Source organism: Furipterus horrens, unplaced genomic scaffold (genome assembly GCF_987537825.1).
Source record: "Furipterus horrens unplaced genomic scaffold, mFurHor1.1.pri manual_scaffold_5, whole genome shotgun sequence".
Taxonomy (NCBI): domain Eukaryota; kingdom Metazoa; phylum Chordata; class Mammalia; order Chiroptera; family Furipteridae; genus Furipterus; species Furipterus horrens.
The window spans coordinates 187,949,129-187,974,808 of NW_028327175.1; the positions used below are offsets into that span (position 1 = coordinate 187,949,129).

Consider the following 25,680-nt stretch of genomic DNA (forward strand, 5'->3'; position numbering starts at 1 on the left):
ACTTTGTAGATGAGAAGATTGAGGTTCTGAGAGGTTCAGTGACTTACACAAGTTCATCCAACTAACAATCAGGAGCAAGATCCTTTGCTACTTGCAGATACCATTCCCTTCCATCACCTGATCCCTAACAGTTCATCATTAAAACTTTATTCTTTTAGCCCTGGCTGCATGGTTCAGTTGGTCGGCACGTGAGTTTATGCACCAAAAGTTGCCAGTTCAATTCCTGGTCAGGGCACTTGCCTAGGTTGTGGGTTTGATCCTGGATGGTGGGAGTCTGGCAGCCGATTGATGTTTCTCTTTCACATCAATGTTTCTCTCTCTCTTTGCCCCCCACCCCCATAAACTCAATAAAAATATAACCTTAGGTGAGAATTGAAAAAAATTCTTTTAGCTTAAGGCATTGGCCACCTTTTAATGCTAAATGCCTCTGAGAAAGATTGCATTAAGCTTGTGTCATTCACAGTACCTTAATGTACATGAATTTAAAATCTTTGATGAATTCCCTTTTTAAAAGTATGGAGACATTATAGAAAGTGGGGGCCTGAAGGATCCATCTAGAACACACCCCAGAGTGAGAAGATATGAAGAAAAATTAGCTGTGTATGAATCCCACCTTGATCTCGGGCCACTACCTTTATTTCCTGGTGATTTTTGAAAACTCTCCATCAGAAGCATCTTATTACAGAGAAGTAAGGAGCAGGAAGGACAGGGGAAAGAGTGGCTGAGCCTCTGTACTTTTGGTGAAGGGAGCGTCAATAATCTGGCTCAATGGGTTTCTGGCTTCTCCACGGAGACATCTTGATATTTAAACTTTAATGTGAGTGACTCAGAAATAGTTCTGCAGACAGTGTCAAATGCCTCTTCTTGCCATGCTGGAGCCGGGAAGCCATGAAGGTCCAGCACCAAGATTCCAGCCAGGCAGGAAAGGGCACTCATGCCTTCGACGCTCATTGCTTCAGCCACTGTGTTGTGCCATGCACATGCTGTATCAAGCGCCAGAGGCTGGGAATGCCAGGGGAAGCGAGGCGTGCTTCCTGTCCTTGATGAGCTCATAGTCTAATGAACCCTATAAGTACTGGGCGTTGTATAGAAGAAGCCCAGGAGTTAGCTGAGACAGGAAGGGCCTGCCAACTTCAGAGGTCCAGGAGGAGGGAGGGCAGAGTCCAGAAGAGCAGAGATAATGCCTCAGGAGCAGGTGACACCCAGGAGAGCTCCAATGTAGGGTGGAGGCTATTTATCCTCTGCCCATGTCTACACCCGCTGATGAGTGTGTGGGTGGGGGTGGGGGCCTGGGGCGTGGTTGAAGGAGGCCTGGTCAGCAATTTTAAGTCTGTGCCAGGAGTCACTGGGATAGGCAGAGTCCCATGGTTCTCCTTGTTCCTACCATGCTTACAGCCCCTGACTCTTGAGTCCTGGGCTTGTCTTAAAGCCACTTAGGCCTTCTAATAGATGAGGACAAGACAAAGACTCCCCAGGAGAGAGAGTCCTGAGCTAGCTCCTCAGCATGCTGTAGGAGGATCCCTTTCCAAAGAGAAAGGTGCCCAAGAAAAACTTAGCTGAGGAAGCTCTGGGGATTAGGACTCAAGTGAAAATGCAGAGGCAAGAAGATCTCTTTCTCTCTCTCTTTTTAATCCTCACCCAAGGATATATTTGTTAATTTTAGAGCGAGAGGAAGGGAGAGAAAAAGAGAAATGTAGATGTGAAAAACATCAATCGATTGCCTCCCGTGTGTGCCCTGACTGGAGATCGAACCTGCAAACTTTTGGTGCTTAGGACAATGCTCCAACCAACTGAGCCACCTCTCCAGGGCTAGAAGATCTCTTAATGGTATTTACCAAGCCTGAGTACAAAGACCACAGGTCAAAGAGCAGGAAAGAACCTGACTTGGCCATGCTGGCAAGGTCCAAAGAAAAGCTAGATGTTGGAGAGACAGATTTAGGCAAAAAGGACTAGTGAGAGGAGAACAGGTAACGAGGAAGAACAGAACTAAGGAGGCTAAGAGAGCCAGAATGGTCCAGGATGTTTGGAAGGGCATCACATCTGACTGCAGGATGGGGAGGTCTGGGGGCAACTCTCCCAGCGCCATCTCAGTAATTAACCAGCCTCTGTGCCCCTGAAGACACAATCACAGACGAAACAACTCCTTTGATGTAAGAGTATATAGAATGTCTTGGGGGGAAGAGGGGCAAATAAAAGAGAGACTGATGTTGCTTTAATATGCAAACAAGGCTGATGGAAAAAATATTACCAAACAGGGGAATAGGCCAAACAAAGAAAAAGAAGAATTGGGTAGATAAGATTCATGCTAGGCAGGCACCCTGAGATACCTTGGGTCCTTAGGAGCATTGTGGCTGACCTTGCTGGGCACTGCAAAAAGTCAGGGCTTTGCTTTCAAAGAGTTAACAGGTTCTTATCAGGCTGGCCTGCTGCCTTCTCATCCCCTACCTGTTCTCTTCAGAAATTCTCAACCAATTTCCAAAGACTCTTGGTTTTTTACAGAGTCAAAGCCCTGGAGAAAGTGAGGTGCTAAGAGTTTGAACGGCTTCTTCTGGGAAGCAAAACGAATCAGGAATGGAGCTGAGCTCGTAACACAGCATCCTGGATGCCTGTCCCATGATATAACCCCTGAACCACCACTCTTTCTGTTGAGGCCAGCTTTATTGGAGAAATCTGTTAATTGGGAGCAGTGGGGAAGGGGGTGAGAGCAATATGTTGCTAACATGATTTAACACTTGATGGGCTCTGAAAAAATAAGAAAAGGGCTTTGAGCTTTAGCTTGGCACATTCATCGCTCCACATACATGTTACCAAAATGAATATATGCAACTAAACTATATGTGAGTCTCTGGGGCACAATAACACAGACTTTGTGAAACAAAAAGGCATTTCTCCTGCCTCCACTGTGTCTCTTGTGGTGCCATTGTCTGATGCTAAGAACTCACATAATAACAAAAAACAATGCCCCTGTGATGGGGGGAAACTTGATTTGGCACCAGCAGTGGTGTTTTCCATGGGAATGATGGTAGGGGATGTGGCCGACTGTGGGAATAGTGCAAATCAGCACTTTTTTGTAGATTTTCTTCAAGTCATTGTTTATTTTGGCTTTAGTCAGATCCATGGCCCAGCTTGAAGATTCCCACTGGGCTTTCTGAAGCTCACAGACCTATGAGAGATGAAATAAGGATAAATAAATAATTACAAAATACCCTACTACCACCCCTGCCCTCATGTGTGGGGTGTGCCTATCTCGGGTGTGTGTATATACATACATGTTGGTCACAGGACTGCATATATGTACTTTGGCTCAGGCTTCCGCCTGGGAATTAGAGAGAGCAAGGTGTTTGGGGTCTGGGCTTCCCTGGTTCATTGTCTCACTATCCTCTTTCCTTTGGGGCCAGGGAGATCAGGGCTGTTTAACAGAAGCGCCAGTTTTTGCACAATGGTGTTGGATAAAACTTGTTTGAAACTACTTTCTTAAAGCCCTTTGACATTTATAGACTTTTAAACTGGAGTACTTTGGGTTGTGGTTCTGACAGGAACAAAAAAGCCAGTAATTGTTGTGATAATGGAAGGTGAACTTTTATCTCACAGCTCTTAGGAGTACATTGAATTTAAAATGTCAATTACTGATTGATTGTTCCTGTTATACCAGCAGCATGTTATTAGTATAGAGTAAGTCCTTGCCTCCTAAGTCATCGATAAGTTCTGTGACTTTAAGCAAAATGATATATAACAAAACCAAAATTTTCATTGGCTAATTGATATAAAGAAGAGTTAAGTTCCTACAGCATCTCACTAACATTATGATGAAATGATGTTATTTGGGGACCTGCTGTATTCTAAAAGTACAAATGGCTTTTCTAAAGGCTCTTTGAGGGTGTGTGTACTTTGTTACTAGTGAGTGTTTTACAAAGAAATGCACTTTCTGTCCTTTTTTATAAAAAAAAAAAATTCCATTTCCAGTAAGAGTTTTCCTGACAAATGTGTATGAAGCTGCCTCTGAGCAGGGTGGCTGAGTGCCACAACTCTAGGGGGCAGCATTCCCGTGTCTTCTATGAAAATGGCTCCTCTGGAGAAAAACTCCAGGTGGCCTTGCAAGGTGACAATATTTAGATGGGCTTGTTGCAGAGATTTTTCCAACAAAGTGCAGAAGAGTCTTAATTCCTCAAAATATTTTCTCTTGGATACAAGTAGGGAACCCAGGCTCTTCTCTGGATCTGGATTGGAAGAAAAATTTTTACTATGAACCAGGCAGTATGCTCAGAGCAGATATTATTTAATCAAGACAAGACTCTTATTGGAGGTTTCACAGGTGGAGAAAGTTAGGCTGGAGAGGGTAGGGGACTTGCCCAAGTTCACACAGTCTGTTTGCAGCAGAGGGAGTTGGGACTTGAATCCTTTTCTATGGCACTTCCCAGAGGCCTTCAAATATCCTCCACTCCCGCAGCACTTCCTAGGCCTGGAAAGCATCCAGAGTTCCTACAGAACCTGACTGGGTGACAGCAGCAGCAGTGCAAACAATGCCAACTGGGATAGGGGTCTTCAGAGCCAAAAGGTGGAATTCAGCTGGGGTGGGGTTGTCCTGGGCTGCCACTTCTGCCTCTCTGTCAAATAAAAGGGGTCCAGGTGTGATGGCACCCTAGTGTGAGCTTTGCACAGCTGGACCAAGGCTGGGAAGAGAGGTGTAGAGAGAGATGCTTACATCTCCTCCCCTTCCTGGAAAAATAACTTTGCATTTGAAGAGAGAAAGAAAGAGTGAGTAAATATGTAACCTGGATTTGTTGGCCTGAGGATTTCATTTGGCCTTTTGAAGACACAAAGCCTTGCCTCTGTGTGTGTGTGTGTGTGTGTGTGTGTGTGTGTACTGGGGGAGGGAACTTCAGATTACATGTGCTTTTTTAAATTTTTAAGTAAATAAAAGCTACTACCATTTATTGGAGACTTATGTGCGAAGCGTTGTGTTAGATGCTTTACAAGGTATTTTTATGTGAAGAAAAAATAGCTTAGTAGTTTGTTGTCATACAGGTACAATCAGAGACATCGAGTATTTTTTCCATTCTGGTTAAAATACAGTGCTCTACGCTGTGAAAAGATTTGGGGAGAGGCGGGGAAGGGTGCGGGGCGGACAGGGGGCGGTCCCTGCCTCGCTTGTCTCCACCTTTTATTTTGACCGGTCCGAGGGTGAGAGGCTCGCACTAGGACCCAGGCGCCAGAGCGCCTCCGTCTGTCCTGTAGGTTCATTCAATCTCCTATACACACAGACCCACTGCGAGACCAACAGAGACTCACTCACACTCAGGCACACAACTGCACGCAGTGAGGCTCGGGAAGTCACATCGCCTGCTCGCCTCAGCGCCTCCTCCGCTCCAGCCAGCCGGGTCTCCTCTGGGGCCCGGAGCTCGGTCAGGCCGCGCAGCCCCAGAAGAGGACGAGCTCGGCGGACCCCGGTCCCTCCATGGGCAAACGCGGGCGGCCGCGCAAGGAGGCGCGCTGCGAGGGCGCAGGGCTGGCCCCCACCGCGCCCCCGGCCGTGGCCGCGCCCCAGCCCCCTGCCCAGCCTGAGGAGCCCGCGGGGGCCAAGCTCAGGTGCCCCTTCTCGGACATTTTCAACACCAGCGAGAACTCGATGGAGAAGCACATCAACACTTTTCTGCAGAACGTGCAGATTCTGCTCGAGGCCGCCAGCTACCTGGAGCAGATCGAGAAAGAAAACAAAAGTAAGTTTGGGTCCCTCGCTCCTCCTCGGCGCCCGGCTCTTTCTTCCTCGCCCACTTGGGCGACCCCTGTAGCCTGCTCGGCCAGCGTCCCCCTCCCCCCAACACACATCCAGCACTCGGCAGTGAAGCCGATGACACGGGAGAAAGGACACGCACGCACAAAGCTGCTAAAGATGTAACAAAGACGGGGTGGGGGTGGCTAGGGGACTCTGTCTGTGCTTCTGTCTGTTCGTTTCCCGGAGGCTGGGAGTATCGCCCGGCCGAAGAGCGGGGAGTGTTGTTTTCTGACAACTGAGCCGAGAGCTCATCTCTTCGAGGTCGCCTTTCTTCCTTTTTTTTTTTTTTTTTCCGGAGCCTTCTCGGGCAGACAAGTGTTGTTTTTCTGTCGCTCGTTTCTGGGTGGGGTGGGGAGGATTAGAAGCCGAAAGTTGGAAACCGTAGGCAGTGTTCAGCGGTTTCAGAAAGAATACACAGGACACACAGGACAACAATAACAACAGCAGCCACCAAAAACCCTTTGCGGCGTGGGCTCGGGCTGGCTCGGGTCTGCTTGTCCCTTCTGGCTACTTCGCCTTTTCCCCCCTCGCAGCTGGGCTGGGCTCAGGCCATCGCGTCCTTCGATACAGTGCCCCTGCGCCTCTGTTGCCCTGGGGTGCCACCGCCCCCCCGCCCCCCTCCCCCCCCAAGAAACAGGCCGGCTGGGCCAAGCAGAGCCAGCAGGTCGCCCCGGACCCGCCGTCCTACGGGGAAACTTAGCGAGGGGGACGCAGCTAGAAGGAAACTTTGGGATCTCGCAGGAAACAATAGTTGGGGAAGAAGGTGTGGGCTGTTTGTGCGGTTTCTTTATTTTCCGGGAGACGGCTCCAGAGCGAGCGCGCAGTGCTAGGAAGGCAAATGCCTTTCTGGTTGCTTTCTCCGTCCACGCTCACCCCGCATTCCCGACTCAGGTGGAGAGCGATGCGTTGGGAGGGGTGCCCGGAGAGGGCTGGGAGCCCCACCCCGGCCTGGCCTCCTTTTTCGTATTTGTTTGTTTCATTTTTGCCCCTGCCAGCCTGGTCCCCTAGCCTCCCAGGCAGTTGACTCTGTGTCCTAACGGGGGCACGCGTGTGCGGTGTCTCCAGCACAGTCCTCACAAATAATAGCTGCGAGAAGGGGTAAGAAGCCGGGGCAGTTAGAACGACAGGCTAGAGAAAACCAGTCTGTTTAATCTGTCCGAACAAGTAGGAAGATCAGTGAGAAGAGAGGGGAGAAAAAAAAAAAAAAGGTCCTATTGCAACGTGTCAGATCTTGTAAATCCCCCCCACCCCCCCAACACAACAACAACCCTCAAACACAAAAACACCTTAGCAGACCAACAGCCCAGATCTCCCGGGTTAAAGTAAGCGCGTGTTGGCAGCGCAATTGTGCAGAAGCCGTATGGAAAAAAGCAAGGATTTGTGTTGGGAGGTCGATGGTGGGTTCTTTTCTTTCTTTTCTCTCTTGTTTTCTCGGAGTGCCTGCCTGGGTTTCGAGAAAGGCGCATCGTCGGCTGTGTAGCCGAATCAGACTGTGATTATTCGGAGGGCGGCGGGGGGGGGGGGTGTCGGTCGTGTTGGTTATGTATTCATCAGGAGGGTAGTTTCTGAAAAGCCAGAGCCTGTGGGGATCTGGGTGAAGACGTGGTTTTGTTTGGTGTTTGCTTTTGTTGGAGGGGGGAGGGGTGCGATTTCTTTAGCTGCCCCCCCCCGCCCTGGTCCCCGGTTCACTGGAGTCTGCCCCGTAATGCCGGTTCCTGCTGGGGGTGCACCCTAAGAGGGCACCTTGAAAGTGTGTGGCAAACCTGGTTTGCCCCCCTCCCCCAGCGAGGTGTACTAAGAAGGCTGCTGGAGGTTCCACCGCGTCCTGTCACCCCTTCTCACCCGCAGACAATCGGAGACGTTAGCCAACCCCCCCTCCCACCCCGCCCAAACCCACCCCGGCCTCCCTGGCCGCCGCCGCCACCCTCTTGTTTACCCCGTGCCGGGGCTCCGGCGTGGCCACCAGTCACGTAAGCAGAGGGCCGGGTCCGCCGGGCCCGGCTGCCCCACACGGGGCGGGACAGCAGCAGCAAGCAGAGCTGGGCTCCGGAGGCTGAGAAGCCTAGTGGCTTCCTCCTGGTCCCTCTCCCGAGGCGTCCGCGCTGCACGTCCGCTAGCCCTCAAAGAGGGGCTCGGAACCTCAACGCTCCAAAGTCAACTTCGAGTACGTAATCAGTCCCTCGGCCTCGCTGCCCACCTCCTCTCCAACCGGCTCCCCGCGGGAGTATTTTTAGCTCTCTTCCCTCTTTTTTTCGCCGCTGCTGTTTGGCTCTGCATGACGTGATGTCACCGGCCCCCAGATTTCCCCGAGAGCGTGGGACGCTGCGCCGTGCCTGACTCTGCTACGGGGATCCTGCTCTAGGCCTTCGTCCCCCCTCCCCAACAGCTCATGCAGTCGAGGGCAACCTCCAGCAAACTCCGAGCGACCCTTTGCCGGGCCCTTTATTATCCCCTTTGCAAACTGGAGCGACCCACGGTGGCCACTTTACCTCCCCTCCCCCCCAACTCCCAGTCTGGGTATGGAAAACCGCGGGCCCTCCATCTGCCTTATTTTATTGGGGACGCTTCTTTGCGCTGGCGGCGCTCGCCGTTGTTTTCTGCTCGCTGCACACAATGCCCGCACGTCACAGCTCTCCGCGTGTGCACAGCAATAACGAGAGTCGGGGGGCGGGTCGTGCGTGCTCCCGGCTCGGGCACTGCGGGTCGCTCCGCGCGCGCGGGGCTTGTTTTGCTTCTGAGCCCAGCTTTCCGAAAGGCTTACATCATTCAATTGTTGGGAGGAGGGATGGGGATCTGGGCGTTCCGATAGGATTCCAGCATTTCCCAGGTCCCTGGTTTTTGGGAGGCAGTAGGGACCCTGGCTTTTTAATTATTATTATGATGGAAGGAGGGCTACAGTTTTGTTTGTTGGGCAAGTTTTGGGTTTTTTATTTTAGGTCACTACTGCAAAGAGCATTGCTGGCCGGCTCAGGTGCACAACCTCCTCCGCCTTCGTTTCAGCCAGTTCCCCTGTAATCACTTGATCTTAGTTTCTCCGCCTCCTCCTCCTCCCCCTCCCCGCTAGAGACACATGGTTTCCACATGGAGACAAACTTCTTTCCTCAGACTGGACTTGACCTAGCTGCGTCGTTCAGCCTATAGGCAGCTGCAGCTTCCTATGACGTCACGAGTTGCTGAGGCCAGAGACAGTGGGTGGAGCCAGGAGGCAAGCCAGGAAATCTCTGGGAGCTGTAGCGCGGCCAGCTGGTACAATCCCATCTTAAAGGGACGCTCTTCTCCCCGGAGATGGCTGTTCAGTCTATTCGATTCTCCATTTCGGGTTCTGTAAGGCCTTCCCGAAAGTCACAGATAGACCCTGGTCATGAGTTCACACGTTCCGTTTTTACTGTTGTTTGCAAAGTACTTAACTTGGTAGGAGCTTGCCTTATTTTCCATTGTCGCTAGGACTGCTTTTCATTGACTAGTTGAGGTTTTCGTATCAGGAGTGGTCACTAAGTTGTAACCACACTGCTGAATTATTCACAGTAGATATGGGGAGTTTTCTCGGGGGCGGGGGGGGGGCGACCAAATTAAGTCACCTAGTATTGATCGCTCTGTGCAAGGCAAGGGTTCCCCTAGGCTTTGTAGGTACATTCTCCTGAAGTTCCAACTGATGTGAATCCTTAAGAATCTCAAGGTCTTCCAGAAACATTAATCATTGAGACTGTGATCCTGTTTTCACAAACTTAGAATTTATATATAAATAACCTCAAGCATCATCACGTATATCCGTTTGGGGTCCAGTGGAGGAGGTGGCAATTTAGCATCCACTGATAAATATTTGCTTCCTGTTTTGGAAAAGGTTTAAACTGAGAGAAAAAGAAGGATTCACAAAGGGGTATTGTGTGCATAAAAGCTGTTTGGTAGGTAAGTGGAAACTACTATAACAAGTAAAGGTCTAGGACAGAAATGGGCTTCCAGTGTCTGGGGAAGGTGACTTTCTGGATAATGCTTAACATAGAGAAAATGATTAAATGGGAGTAGACTGCATTGGTTGCTCTCTGTAATGGATTACCTGGATTTGAAGGAGAGGTACTTTCCTAGGGGCATAAACTGGCCCAGGAGCAGCCTTTTCCTCCTAATTGAGGAAGCGTCTGCTGTGTGGTATCATTTGGCCCCACACTGCCTTCCTGACTTAATCTATTCTGCTCCTGTCCAGCAGGTCCACCAGCAAGCAGGGTTCACAGTCATGCCTCTGTGTTCGACTCAGACTCTTCCCTCTGTCTAGAATGTCCTCATTCTCGTATTTCCTTGGGGGTTAGGTGCATTTTACCCACTTTTCAAGACCTAGATCAGTTCCCACCTCCTCAAGGAAGCCTCCCCTGGCTATTTCTTAAGTTGGGGTAATTGAGAAAATGAAAACTTTACACTCCCCAGAGTAGGGAACAAATTCCTCCTTCCCTGCTTACTGGCTATGTGACCTTAGGCACAAGTTACCTCACCTCTCTGAAGTTCCATTTCTTTTTTTTTTGCAAAATGGGGATAACAATAGCACCAGCCTCATATCATTGCTGAACAGCTAAATGAGGTACCCACTTTAAACATTTAAAGTACCTGGAATACAATAGGTGCTCAATAAACAGTCACTTCTCTGAGCTTTGATAATCAGTACCATGCAATTCTCTACTGACTTCCTGTGATTAGCACCTTAAGGGAAAGGATCACCTACAGTTTTCCAGCATATGTCACTGTTGCATATAGCATACCTCTGGGCATACAGTAGATACTTAATATACATTTTTTGGTTGGATTGTCATTTATTGGCTATGGCACAGTGATCAGGTTTGAAGGCCAGGAGACATACGACAGACTTTCTGAAGACTTGGAGAAGAGTTGGATATGCTTATCTCTCTTCCAAGGAAGGAGGATGTCTCCCATAATCTACACAGAATATCCTTGGGCTGTAAAGACCAGGACCCGCAAGGAGATGGTAGGTAAGGCCTGGAGAGCTGAAAGTGCATACTGAGCTCAGTTGTGACTCTGAAAATGAATCAGTTATGGCCTTAGAGAGCAGCAGACTAAAGCAACTTGTGCTGAATTTGAGGACTTTGATGGCAGCTAATGTTCAAGCAGGTCACATTTCTATATGGTGGGTGTCTTATGAGTCATTCCACAAATATGCATTGAGCACCTACTATGTGCAGTTGCTTTTTTCTGAAAACTCTAGATTGATTTATGGTGATGGTGGAGTGGGATATTTGTTTTTGGTGGAGTTGTACAAAGAACAGTCTTAAATGAGGCTCCTATTTTCTCTGAATCCTAAATTATATTACCTGGATTCAACTTCTTTTCCTATTTTTAAGTATGATCTCTGCCCACTGTTTAAGTGTCAGAAGTAGACTTTTTCAAGGATATTGTTGTGGCTTTTAGCGTTCCAGAGCTCCCGGGGACTGGGTACCCCGCAGAGGGGACTCAGGGAAAGGGAGTAGAGCTTTAGGAAGTTGGAGAAGTTGAACTGAGACATTACTTGTTTGGGGGGAAAGGATGTTCCATTAGCTCCAAGGCAAAACAACTGCTGCTCACCTACCTTCCCTCTCTGACCAAAACACTCTCCCATTGACGTAGCCAGAAATGGGGATTTTCACCTGAAGATGACTGAGCAAAAGTCTGGAGGTAAGAATGAAGGAAATGAAGAGGGTGCCAGCGCGAAGCAGCAGCAACTAACTGCATTGCATAGTGTCTATACTGGCTACCATTTATTAAGCACTGACTCTATACCAAGTATGGGGCTAAATGTACATTATCTCCTCCAATCTTCAACAATCCCTTGACACAAGCAATTTTATTATACCCATTTATGTAGGAGCCGGGATGCTGGGAAACTTACCCAAAGGTCATGTTGATAATAAGTGGTAGAGCTGAGTTTGGAACCTAGACCTCTGATACCAGAATGAGCCTGAGGTCTTAACCATATATGCAGGTATGAATTTTATAGCCAAGGAATGAAGTCCAGAGAGGTGAAATGACTTGCTCAAGGTCACCTAGCAACCTGGAACAGAGCTGGCATTTGAAACACCCTGTTGATTATCAAGGTCTTGCTGCATACACCCTGCTTTAAAAAGGTTGAGAAGTGAGGCTGGAGACAGAATAGCCAACCAGAGAGGTTTTCTTGTTTTTCAGAGTTGTTCAATGCTCCTGGCCCTAACTGTAGTTTATGCTCCTAGGAAACACCACCCCCTCATGCTGTCTTTCCCAATCTGTCCTTCGGACATATTAGAGGACTTGGGGCTGTTGCTATGGTGCTGGAACCAGCAGCATGTTCATCAAAAACTGGGTCTTTTGCCTTAAAAAAAAAAAAAAAAAAAGCCTGGCCCTGCAGAAACGAATTGGCTACAAAGATTTGCATCAGTCATTGTGGCTTGCTCTGTTTTAGATCCCCCTGTCTCTCCATCCCACCCCCTCCTCCCTACCACCACCACTTTCTATAAATACAGTTAGATAAATATTGATTTAAACTGGGTTTCTGGAGGAGGAGCACATGGTTGCCCTGGCCTGGTCTTAGATACCACCAGTGTGCCAGGCCTGACACACCTAACCTCTGACAGCTCTGGCTTCCAAATGACCCCTTTGGGGGGAGGTGAGTTGTGGTTTTGTGGCTTCTGAGTTTAAAAAGAGAGAGAGAGAGAAAGAAAAAGAAATAAAAAAGCAACAACCCAGAAAGAAAGCAGGCATAAATGGAGGGAGGTTTATTGCCGTCTGGCCTTCTGAACTATTCTCTTCCCTTCCCCATTCTTCCTTCCACTCCATTTTGGGTTTTGTTTAGAAAGGAGGCAGGTGTTAAGACAGAGCTTCAGGACCAGAAGGAGCCCCAGAGGTCACAGAACATCCATCATCCTCACTATACAGATGGGGTGGCTGAGGCCCAGAGAGGGACAGTGGCTTGCTCAAGAGGACACAGCAGAGGCAGAACCAGGTCCTTCTGGGCTGTGTGTTCTCTCCTGCCTGACATGAGAATGGGTCCCAGGCACAGCACCAAACTGCGCTTCTATTTTACAGGTCAGGTGCTCATAAAGTCAGCAATTCTCAAAACCTGGCTTACAGATTCTAGGGTGTGTCCGGTTATTGCAAAGGTCATTGCAACATTCTTAATAGTCTTTCAAAATGAAGCTAATTTGAATTTGCCATTTAGAAAAAAATATTTTATATTGAGGGTCAGGGTAGGGACTGGGAAGGCAGTGACAGTGACAGGATGGCTACCCAACCCTTAACTGAGGAAAAGGAATTCAAGTCTTCTCAAAGGGCCTCTTTCTGGGGGTAGAGGGTGGAGCTCTCTGCTCACTGGAGAGAGGCTTCAGTTTTGTAGGACAGACACCTGCTCTCTCTAGCTCTTCTGCTAAACTAAAGGGAAGTAATTATCTCTGATATCATTGTCCCTGAGTGGCCTGGCTGGAGGTGTTAAAGTTGTCAACAGCTGACTTGATCTCTCTGGCCAAAAATAATGGGGCACTTGCCACCATCCCCCTGAGCTAGAGGTTCCTTATTTGCTTCCTCATCTTGTCAGAATGCTGTGCTGGGCCCCTTGCTTATGAAATATTTTGAAAGTACAGGTGCCTCTTGCTTTGAGCAATATATCTCCAGGAAATATATGTAAATAGGATCCCTTTAAGAAAAAATTTAGAGAACCTCTCCTTAAAAGGCACTTGTGGCAAATTCTTTTATAAAATGTGGAATTATGTTACGTGCCGGGAGTTCTCCCTAATTTAGTCTGTGAGTTCATTCATTCAACTGGTATTTAAGGAGCACATGCTGCTTATGCCAAGCACTGTGTACAGTCCCTTTCCTCATGGAGTGTATACTCTATTCCAGTACCAGTTGTCTTAGAGTGAACCTCAACAAGGTGGGATTGCATCTAACATGGGTTTTGTGCCTTTGGTTCTAATCATCATTATAGCTAAAACAAAAATATATCTTGGGCTTCCAAAAGGAATCGTTTCTGCCCCCATACATGCCCCACCCCAGTGTTTAAAATCCTTTGTGTTTTGTGTTTATTCTTATAATTTTTACAGATCTGACTTTAAAAAAAAAAAAAATAAAAAAAATAAACTGCCTGAGCTTAGGAAACTAACTACCGTGTAAGCAGCCTTGTAAATAAGCACATTCCACTCTCAGTTCTTTACAGATTGGTGCAGTCTGTACTTGGAGGGTTGTCCCTACCCATGTTCCTACCAAAGCCTGCTCTTTCATACAACATGCCCTTGGCCACATACCTCTAATATCCAGCTCCAGCGTCTGCTGAGGAAATTTAAACACTGCAAAATTAGAAAGATAAACAGTGTGCTAAGGGTGAGGGAGATTGGGAAATTCAAACTAAACCCAATAAAAGGGGACTTGGATTACCTACTGTTTGAGATATTTTGCTCTTTTATTGCCATTAGCAAGGATACTTGAATAAAGATAATACAACAGTATTAAAATAGAGGGCACGCCCAGGGCTGCTGTGTTTCTGACCATGGTAGCAAGTGGGAGCTTGGGCGGCCTTTGTTTTTATTTCTGCAGGAACCCAGAACTACCTTATCTCATCCTTGTGTTATCTCCTTACCTCTACCACACTTGACCATCCCTACCCATCTCTCTTTTATTTTTTAAATTTCATTTTAGAGAGAAAGAGGAGGGGGGGGCATAGATTTGTTGTTCCACTTAATTTATGTACGTATTCACTGGTTGATTCTTCTATGTGCCTTGACCAGGGATAGAACCTGCAACCTTGGCGTATTGGGTAACCAGCTGAGCTACCCGGCCAGGGTCCTAGCATATTTCTTGACTCCCAAGACTGAGTGTCTTGCATACAACTTTCTTTCATTCTTCCCACCAGCTGTAAAATTTAACTCAAGTTAACAAATAATTTCTATAACTGCCAGGAGCCAAGCACTGTGCTTGGTGCTCCCAAAGTGCAGTATGTATGGTGTCCAGTTCTGTATTCCAATGCATGGGATAGACAAACAGAGACCAATAAATAATTCTTGTCTGTCTCCTGGGAGTCTGATAACCTGTGTCCAAGGAGCTGCTGACAAGTCTAAGCTGTTTTCCAAAGGAACACTGATAATGGTGCCCCCTTTTACTGAGCAGTTACTATGTGCCAGGACAATGCTAAGTGCTTTATATTAAATCCTCACAACCATCCAATAGGAGGGTGCTATAATTATCCTCATTTTATAGATGAGGAAAGCCTCAGCCTTAGCAAGGCTGACTGACTTTCCCAAGGCCACACACTGACGAAGAGTGGAGCTGAGACCCAAACCTAGCTGTCTTTCTTTCAAGAGAACCTAGGGTTCTGGGAGGAGCCTCAGGAAGCAAAGGGCAAGACTTGGAATCTAGAATGTTTGAAGTTGAGGCTGAGAGTCCCCCTGGGAATGCCTCCCAGGAGTGACTTCCTTTACTTCCCACTCATCCTAGGGCAGAGAGAGGGCAGCCAGAATCTTTCAGAGCTCCTTGGGTGTTGACACTGAAGCCAGATAGGGCTGTTTTTCTGGAGGGCGATGGTCTAGGGTATTGCTACTTGTACATGCTGTGCTGCCTTGCCCAGCACCCCTTGGGGAACTCACCCAACCAGTAGGACTCCTGTGGCTCTGCATGTTAGGGTGTCGGGCGTGTGACTCCATACCCTGTCAGGTTTCCTTAAGGCGTCCAAGCTTGTAGACAACTGGTCTGGCCCATGCTTGGAGCCAAGGGCTTCTGCCAGAGAAGCCAGAGGAGAGAGGCAAGTGTGAGCTGCAAAGATGAGCTTGAGGCCCTGGCTGCCACCGTGACAGCGAGGGCCAGCTGGTACTAGTCAAAAGGCGTAGGTCCAACCTCTTCCTTTCCTCGATTGAGATCTAGGAAACCAGAGTAATCTTAAATATAACTGCGTTCTTGTCACTCACTTGTTTAAAGCCCTTCAATAGTTTCTTTCCTGTCTCACTTAGAATAAAATTCAACTTCCTTGCATGGCCTTCTCCCTTACTGTTTAGAGTGAGTGCTGTCTGCAGATGGGGAGACTTGGCGTCCCCTGGGAGCTTGTCAGAAATGGGACTCCCAGGCCCCAACCCAGACCTGCTGAATTCGAACCTACATTTTACCACAATTCCCAGGTGGTTTGTGTGTTCATTAAAGTTTGAGAAACTGGCTTAGACAGCCCTTGTCATTTCCTGAATCCTTCCACCCACCTAAAGCCACCGCCCACCCTTATTTATCATTTATCCCTTATCCAGCTTATTACAATATATAGTGATTTTACTTGCATATCATCAGTCTGTCAGACTAGAGTACAAGCACCTTGAGGACAGGGACCATAAGTAATTTTGTTCATTATTCTATCTTCAGCATCTAGGTTAGTGCCCAGCACATATTAGATGCTTAAGCAATATTTGTTGAATGACTCATGAGTTCTCTGCCTTTAACATTCTGATCTAGAGTCTCTCTACAAGAGAGCTATTGGTGGGAGTTCTTATGCAGATTTATCCAGAATACTACAGGATTTAACATCTTTGGTTCCCACTAAATCCCAGTGGAACTCCCAAGTCATTGTGACACTCCTACATATTTCCAAAGCCTTCTAGGGGGATGATATTACCCCTGGTGGAGACCACTGCCCTAACTAATTTTGCTTGACCTTGTCCAGTTGAACATGCCCTGATGTATGCTATGGGGTCCAAAGTTAGAAACTCCACGTCTGAATCCATTCACTATCCATGTGACCTTGGGCAAATCACTTAATCTTTCTGGGCCTCTTCTGTGAAATGGGAATCTCAAAGGCATGCTGAGGATTACATGAACCAACTGTAGGAGCAGCACTGAGCACATAGTTGGCTCTCATTACATGACAACTAGTAGGCAAATAGAGGCATATTATTGTAGGATCTCTGGAGAATCCCAGAACCCTAGAATTAGAATGCTGGAGTTGGAAGAGATGGAAAGACCACCAATGTCCTTAAGCAGGCAAGGACCTAGTATTTTTATTCTAAATGGTGCACCTGAGGCCTAGGACTCAGCCACAAGGCAGCAGGGCTGGGTGTGTGATTTAATGTCCAGGGCCTGACTGGGCTTAAGAGTGAGCTCCACAAGTTTTTGCTGCCTAGAAGGGAGTGGTGATGCCAAGAGGTGGGGGCAGGGCAACTCTAGGCAGGCTCCTGGCAGGGGATGGAGGGTTACCCAGGGCTGTGGCAAGAATGTGGGGCATCCTCTTAGCAGCAGGGGAAGGCCTCTGGCAACCTTTTTTTTTTTTAAGGGTTTAAAATCAAGTTGCATCTAACTTTGAACAGGTCATTGCATCCAAAATCCAGTAAATGTTACAAAAATATGTATAATATAATCTTCCTTTTGAATATAGATGCAAACATTCTAAACAAAATATTAACTCATGGAATGATCAATGTTTCAGAAGAATAACATACCATGGCTGACCAGGCTGTATGCCAGAGAGGACTGAAAGTCACAACATCTACTACTATAAATGATTATAACCATACATTAAAGGAGAATAACATGTGACTTACAGCAACAAATAATGAAATGTCATTTAAAAAAAAATTTGGGGAAGCATTTGTAATGAAGGAAACTACATACTTCCATACAACAAAGATTATTTACCTGTGATGGTCTTTTAAATAAAGTGGTGTATAGTGTGAGTTTGAGCCCATGGCTTGTGGTCATCACCAGCAGAGGAGCTGACTCTGAGACCATCCTTTCCTTAGGGAAGAATGAACCTTGAACAGAAAACAAAAGCACAGGCCTTGGATCTCTTTGGAATGTAATTTGATCTTGATATATCAAGGAGTGGGGCTCCACAAATTTAAAAGACCAGAAAACTCACTCCATTTTATTTACGTACTTTTAAAAACATGAATCAACTAGAAAAAGAATAACGGAAATGGGTAGAGAGCACAAGGCTAAAGTCTGTAGGCCTGACCTTTGTTTGAGAGACTGCTGTGTGGCCTTGGGTAAGTTACTATACCTCTCTGAGCCTCAGTTTTCCCATCTGAAAAATGAAGGCTGGATTGAGCAATAGGCTTAATAATACAAACTTCTATGAAATAAACCATGAAATACTATTTGGGGGAACATTAATTTGGCATGGACCTAGCAAAATCCTCCCAAATACCTTAACAGTTGTGCCCCCAAGTGGGGTGCTCCCAAGTAAACAAGCCTCTTAGATGTGAATAATTGAGTCTTGCAATGCAGATTTCTTCTTGGATCAAAATTAATGCAAAAAAAGAAGGAAAGGGACATTTGAAAGATTAACAAATAACAAATCCATTATAATCACCGAAATAGGCTGCTTATTACATAAGGGCCATTGAATAAAATGTAAGAAGCCCTTTTTTGCCCTCACCAGGTAGCTGTTTGTTGGAGCACCCTGACATGTCAGGGTTGTGGGTTCAACCCCTGGTCAGGGCATATAAATGGAGGAGCAATGGAGCAATGTTTCTCTGTCTGTCTGTCTGTCTCTCATCAATATATTTAAAAAAAAATTTTTTTTTTAAAGCCCTTTTCTCTACTGGGAAAGAGGTAGGCCAGGATGCACTTCAAGTGCAGCTGCTTGAGCCTCTCTGCCAGGGGCCTGATCTCACCAGAAAACTGAAGTTAAAAAACAACAAACTTACAGATTCGGCGAGCTCAGGATGATATGCCTCCCCCTGCTGTTTCCTCCCACCCCCTTGTCCTTTCTGTCCCTTTCTCCCCTCCTTAGGCACCTGGGTTGCTTGGTGCTTTTCCCTGTGGTTGGGATGTCAGCCGACAGCCCTGGCGACTGGAGCTCTGGGATGCAGCAACTACCTCTTGGGTTTAGCATTACGTCATCCCTTCTAGACCCAAATTTATCTCGGCTGCACACAGACCTGCAGCTCTGAGCTGCCGCGGACTTGAGGAGAGCTTACGCATGAAGTTAGGCAAGGCTGACTCACTGGGAGGAGGGAAAGGTTTTCTGCCGCTCTTCACGTTTCTGGGCTCTAAGGGGAGGGGAGAAAAGGAGGCCGCATGTTCATTTTGGGATCTGGTGATGGAAAGAGGTATAACTGTTGTGGTTCTCATTTAGGAGTTCAGGACTCACCCATCCCCTGTCCCCAATATGGATTATTTGAAACCCTTTTCCTTAAAGATAATTGCAGAAAACAGTGCCCTGCACAGTAAGCACCTTGCAATTTCAGGGAAGTTCTCTTAAGCCCTAGGTGTCCCCAAACACAGTGACTTTCACCTCATGGTCCCTTCCCATTTTTTGATCTATCTGCCTAAAAGATATAACACAGATGAGCCTCCTCCGTTGTTCGTGAATATGCAATAAATCATCTGAAAATCTGCACTGAGTAAACTGTGCAGGGAAGGGACCCGTAAGAACAGAGAGCTTTGCTTGCTTCCTCTAAAAGGCAGATTGTCCCCCATCAGGCTATGTTTGTTATAGGCCTGGGGGACTCTGGGGGAATTTTTCCATCTTCAGGAGACTTCTTAAGACAGCTACTTTAAGGATAAGACAGAACCAGAGACTGTAGGTAGGATTCCAGGTTCTTTTGCCAGTAGATTTTCTAAAAAGGCTGGTTCAAAGCAACAGTTTACCTGGTTTATACATACTCACCTATTTCGAAAAATATACTAAAAAACAAGAATATAGTTATTTTGATTTTTAGCATATCTGCATGTTTCTCTTTATTTCATACTTTTTATATAATATAAATTCACTTAAGAATATAGTATTAAAAATCATTACAGAAATGTTAGATCCAGCTTAATCTTTATGTATCTTACTTTATAAAATTTCCAGTAATAATTATTCTTCCTAGGCTAACTGAAATTTCCAATGTTTCAACTAAAAAACAAAAAAACTGAATTCCCCCCACCCCCAATAATGTAAACAATAAAAATTTAGAAAGAGCCCTGGCTGGTGTGGCTCAATGGGTTGAACACTGACCTGCAAACCCAAAGGTCGCAGGTTTGATTCCCAATCAGGGCACATGCCTGGGTTTGTGGGCCACATCCTCAGTTGGGGGCATGCGAGGCAACCAACCAATGTTTCTCTCGCACATTGGTATTTCTCTCCCTCTCTTTCTCCTTCCCTTCTCCACTCTCTAAAAAATAAAATAAAATCTTCAAAATTTCAGAAAGAAAAAAAAAGAAGGAAGGGATGGTTAATTTTTCTGGAGGTCAACTGAGAAAGGCCAGGCATGTGTACCACGCATCCTGCTTCCTTTTAATAACCTGCTAGGGCTTATGATCTATGGATTTAAACCCATTTTGAACTCGTATATGTTTTCAGCTTGTACTTTTTTTCTTGATTGCATTTCACATGGTTTACCTCCCACTGGATAGACTTTTATGTGTCATAAACCTACTTCTTTTAAGTTCTTTAGGTAGCTCTTAGCAGTTTCGGATCTAAAGCTTAAAGGGGTTCTACAAGTGGTAGAAACTAAATTTCAACCTAATAATTTCTATCCTCAACTAACATGTTCTGAGTGAATAGGTATTTTCTTTTAAATTATTTCACTCTTACCTTACCCAACATGTCCCTTTTGAGAGTGGATATTGGTTGTTAACAACACCCAGTGGGAAACTCCAGATTTGAAGCAACCTAGCCTACAGCTGAAAAATCTTAGTCCCTGTTTTAAAGCCTTTACCAAAAATTAATTAATTGATTAATTAATTAATTCTCTTATGGCTTGTGAACACCTCAAATTTTGGATCTTCCTGCACTTGATGGAACATCTATTTGGTTCTTAAATGTGATGCCAAGTGTAATATTTAAAAGGGCTGGCAGAATATTGCAGTTTTGACGTCACTGGAAATCTTGCTCACTTTAAAAAAAAAAAGAGAGAGGGTATTAAAATGCAGTATGAAGCCCATGACATTTCTGTGAGTAAGGTTTTCATCCTGAGATGGTATTTTCTGTAGTAGCCACTGGAATTTCTGTCCTCACCAAGAGCTTCCTGTTATTTTGGATGTCTACCAGCTGGTCAGAGTAATCAGGGTGGGAGAAAGTTATGGATGTTTATAAAATTCCCAGCTTGGTCCTAGAGCCATCAACATTTATGACCTTCTTGCCTTTCCTCTCCCTAGATCAGTGGTTCTCAAGCGGGGGTGCCTTTGTGCCTCAGAAGACATTTGGCAATGTCTGGAGACTCACCCCTGAGGGTTGATGGTGTGTGACTGGCATCCAGTTGGTAGAGGCCAGAGATGGTGTTGAATATCCCAAAATGCACAGATCACCCTCTCCCCTCTCCCAGAAGATTATTGGCCCCAAAATGCCAGTAATGCTGAAGCTGAGAAACTCTGGTCTAGACTTTGAGGACTTGTTAGATTGAAGACTTGGAAAGAGGGTGACGGTGAGGACAGTCTTTTAATGCAGTCCCAGCAGTTATTAACCACTGCTTTCAGTTCTGTCTCTACGGAAAACATGAAATAATCACCATATCTTTCATTTATTGAGTGTCATGTACTAAGTGCTGGAATTATTTTCATTTAATCTCAAGGAGTGACTATGCACTCCTTGAGAGCAGGGTCCATGTCTGTTTATCTCATTACGGTACACTTTATGTCTAGTACGGTGCCTGGCCCATGGCAGGCCTTCAGCATTTGGATAAGTAGAGTAATTATATCCATTTTACACATGAGAAAAATGAGGCTTGAAAAGTCCACACAGCTAGTCTAAGTAGCAGAGTGAGAATTTGAACTGACCTTGTGTGACTTCGGCTTCAAATCACTTACCAGCTCAATTATATCCTTTACTTGAAGCACCAGAGGTTTTCTAGCCTCTAAAATCACTAGTGAGGGGTTGGGGGAGGAGAAAGGAGTTTTAAAAAATAAGATTAAAAAAGAAAGTACCCACCTCTGCGTGGAAACTGAGGTGGAAGAAGGGCCTTATGGAGCCCTCTCTGGTTCTGATTGGATCTTCCCTCATTTCTGAACAGTGATTTTGACTTTTCAAGTGTTTCTGTTTGTGCTGTCCGAGCAGCACATTTTGCAGAGGGAGAAACTGAGGCACAGAAGTTACATGAGAAAGTAGGCGACAGAGGGCTGGAACTTCAAAAAAATAAATGCTTCAGCTCCTGGGCACCTGCAGGGAGTCGTTGAGAAAAGGGCTCTCTAGGAGTAGACACTCAGCTAGCTCAAGTCCTTCCCTGACAGAAGCAAAGTCCAGACAACTTCTTAATCTTTCTACCCTGAATAGAGAAGGCAAACGGGACTACACGTCCCAGCGGCACTAACGGAATTCGGCAGAGCTCAAGCACCAGAACTGTGTACGTACTACAATTCCCAGCGTGCAGTGGGGGGGTGGGACTACATTTCCCAGGAGGCAAGGCAGGGGGCGGGCCGCGGCGCTGCTCCCGTCCCTCCCCCGTGCTTGCGCGGAGAGGTAAACAAACCACGCGCGGGCTGCCAGCTGCGCGGCCAGGGCAGAGGGGCGACTGGCGCGGCTGGTCCCCGGGAGTGCTGGACGGCGCGCCGAGTCGCTGCCGGGCTAGGGAGCCCGCCGCGCATGTACCGGTTGCGGCGCCTCCTGTCGGCCGGGGAAGGGAGCGCGGAGAGGCCGTGGTAGCCACCGCGGTAGCCACCGCGGTGCCCATGGAGCGGGTGCGGATGATCAACGTGCAGCGCCTGCTGGAGGCGGCCGAATTTTTGGAGCGCCGGGACCGAGGTAACGGCTGGACGCCACCGCCTCCACCACTTCCTGAGCCTGAATCTGCTCCGCACATGTACCGATTGCGGCGTGTGAGGGGTGCGCGCGTGTGAGGTGTGAGGAGGGGTGTGTGCGCCTGTGAGGGGAGGTGCGCGTGTCAGCAGGGCTGTGCGCATGTGAGAGGAGATGCGCATGTAAAGGGAGGTGCGCGCGTGTGAGGGGAGGTGCGCTTGTGAGGGGAGGGGCGTGAGTGTGAGGAGGGTTGTGCGCGTGTGAGGGGAGATGTTTGTGTGAGGACGCCTGTGGGCGTCAGGTGTTTTGCGCGTGTGAGGGGAGATGGGCGCTTGAGGCGGGTTGCACATATGAGGAGTGTGCGCGCCTGAGGAGGGTTGCGCGCGTGAGGTGGGCTGTGCGCCTGTGGCAGCAAATGTGTCTATGAGGGGAAATGCGCGTGTAATAGATGCTTGTGTGAGGAGATGTTTGTGTAAGGAGAGGTGTGCGTGTGTGAGGGGAGATGCGTTTGTGACGGGTAATGTGTTTGAGGGGCGGTGCGCGTGTGAGGAGGGGGCATGCCTGAGGGGAGATACTTGTGTAAGGAGGGGTGCGCAGGTGAGGGGTGCTGTGTGCCTGTGAGGAGGGTTGTGCGTGTGTGAGGGGAAATGCGTGTGTTAGGAGAGGTGCGCCTGTGAGGAGAGGTGTGTGCGTATGAAGACAGTGTGCGTGTGAGGGGCGGTGCTTGTGTGAGTGGGGACGCACCTGTGAGGAGTATGCGTGTGTGAGGGGGGTGCGCATGTGAACAGGGGTGCATATGTGAGGGTGGCTGCGCGTGTGTTCGTGAGGGGAAGGGTGTATGAGAGGTCACACGTGGGAGGGGTGGTGCATGTAGGTATGTGTCTGTACGGGAGGATGCGGGGCGGGGAGAAAATGAGAGCTGGAGAAGGTGAACCGGGAGCTGTGGGCGCGCAGGGGGACCCGGGGAGAGGGAGTCAGGGAGGGCCTTGAGGGTGGAGGGGAATCTGAGGGACTCTGAGGACAAGAAGGCTGAAGGAACTGAAGGAAGGGGGTGGGGGCAGCACAGGGGGGAGTGCCTGCTGAAAGGTAGGGAGGAGGACACGCTGTGCGGAAGGGGACTCTTGAATATCTAGGGGTGGTGACATGAATCCCTTTAGGGATGGGTACTAAAGGAGACGGGAAGAGAAAGGGCTGTGAAGGGTAGGAACTCTGGGAAGCGTGGCCCGAGGAGAGAAAACGCCCTTCTAAGACCGGGTGATTGAATTAAGTACGTGAAAATGTGGGGCTTAGTGCGACAGTTTGTAGAATAGAAGGGGTTACAGGAAAGGGGGAACTTTGAAGTGAGTGAAATAATTGAGGGAAATTACACTTTGTAGAATAGGAAGAGTTACAGGAAAAGGGGAACTTTGAAGTGAGTGAAATAATGGAGGTAAATGGTCACCAGGCTGAGAAATCCGGGTGTTGTAAGTCAAGAACTGAGAAAAGGATGTTGTAGAGGGATAAATGACTTGATTTGGAGGAAGTATCCGTACACCTTTCAGGTGGTTCATTGAGTCTGCGTGTAATGTCATAGGATTGATGTCCAGGTGAGGACTGGAGATGATGTTATCTTTCAACTAAAAAGTGAAAAATATGATCTCTTTTTCTTCTGTTTTAACAACAACCTGTTACCCCGAGGACTTCAGATTTGTGGATCCATGGATTTGGGTAGATTCCTCTTATCATACATATATATATATATTTTTTTTTTCTTGCTCTCTTAGAGTGTGAACATGGCTACGCCTCAACGTTCCCTTCCACGCCGAGCCCCCGGCTGCAGCATTCAAAGCCCCCGCGGAGGCTGAGCCGGGCCCAGAAACACAGCGGAGGGAGCAGCAACACCAGCACTGCCAACAGGTAGCAAGCCGGGAGGGCTCAGGAAGGACAGCGGAGGGCGGGAGCGCACACTCAGGCAGGCGTGCCAGGCCTCTAATACCGAGTCTGGAGCAACGCGGGAAGCCAGATGGGTTCCCTTACCATCACCCCTGGGGATCTGGCCTTTTTAAAATCCTGAAGTCTAGGAATCTTAACCTGACTTTGTGTGGAAGGGAAGGAATAGAATCTAAAAAGACAATCAAAGAAGTTCTCGCTGGGATTAAGTGGCGGGAGGTCTATGATTTAGAGGGACAGTAAGTTGAGAGGCTTTGCAACGTGTGCATGCATGCAACTACATGCTAAAAGTAATCTTAGGCCAGCTTTAAACTTGGATGATCTAATAATTTGTAAAAATCAGAAGTAACCTTAAGAAAGATATAAAGCAGAATTAAGGATTTTGTTAAAGGAACAGAAATATTATTAGGTTGAGCAGGAAGTTAGTGGGCGTGGTCTGTTTGTTGTTTAAGGATAAAGGGGAAGACCACGCTTTGAAAGTTTTACTCTTATTGAATGATAAGATTGAATTGGTAAGGGAGCTTTTTAATTTTTTTCAAAGATTTTATTTATTTTTAGAGAGGGGGAAGGGAGGGAGAAAGAGAGAAACATCGATGTCTGAGAGAAACATCAATTGGCTGCCTCTGGCGTGCCGCCAACTGGGATCCTGGCCCACAACCCGGGCATGTACCTGGATGACCTGCAACCTAGGGATGTGCCTGGTCGGGGAATCAAACTGGCAACCCTTTGGCTCACAGGCCAGTGCTTAATCCACTGAGCCACACCAGCGAGGGCGGTAAGGGAGCTTTTAAAGCATAAATATAAAAAAGGGAAAGATGCTTATTTTTTAGTCAGAACAGATCCCTAGAAAATGCTTATCTGGATATATTCAGACACAGTTGACTTCCCTTTAAAAATTTTTTTTGATAGTGTCTGGCTATCTCTTCAGTGAACTTTAAGGAGTCATCTCATGAAGTTTTCAAAAGGCTGTCTTAAAATCAACACATGCTGCCTATTCCATTGGTGAAAGGAATTGAGACCCTTTTTTTCTGATTCCCAAAGCTTTGTCTAGGGAATATAAACATTCATTTCGGAGGGGCATAGAGCCATCTCTGGGTAACTTAAGTTTTCTTAAAAGCTTTGGGAAACTCCAGATAGGTAGTCACTTAGGAAGGCAGCAGGACTAGGGGCTCTTACTAATTGATGCAGAAAACCTGAAGCTCCTGTAGATCATACTTAGAATTCAAAAGGTTAGATCTTCCTATTCTGCATTTAGGACATCACTGAAGTAAAAGTAGGATTCATTCTTTCTCTTTGACTCATCTTTAAAGCTGTATGTTTCTTTTATGGGCTTCTTTTATTCTTCAAG

At 47.2% G+C, this 25,680-nt stretch overlaps 1 protein-coding gene and 1 long non-coding RNA gene across 3 annotated transcripts in view; one reads left to right on the forward strand and one right to left on the reverse strand.

Moving 5' to 3' along the window:
* Window positions 1-3,037: 3,037 nt before the first annotated feature.
* On the reverse strand, window positions 3,038-7,999 carry LOC150010622 (uncharacterized). The gene is made up of 3 exons (XR_016511251.1): window positions 7,710-7,999; window positions 5,294-5,689; window positions 3,038-3,163 (listed from the first exon to the last, which is right to left on the reverse strand). It is a non-coding gene; the product is annotated as an uncharacterized LOC150010622 (long non-coding RNA).
* MXI1 (MAX interactor 1, dimerization protein) overlaps window positions 5,198-25,680 on the forward strand; it is a 75,463-nt gene continuing 54,980 nt past the window's right edge. Inside the window, exons 1-2 of one of the 2 annotated variants that reach the window (XM_090278568.1) lie at window positions 5,198-5,717; window positions 24,167-24,299. In XM_090278568.1, the coding sequence (XP_090134694.1) occupies window positions 5,456-5,717; window positions 24,167-24,299 (395 nt within the window). In that variant the 5' untranslated portion in view covers window positions 5,198-5,455. Of the gene's footprint in view, window positions 5,718-22,138; window positions 22,410-24,166; window positions 24,300-25,680 lie in introns of those variants that run through there. The other variant, XM_090278569.1, reaches the window with a different exon arrangement.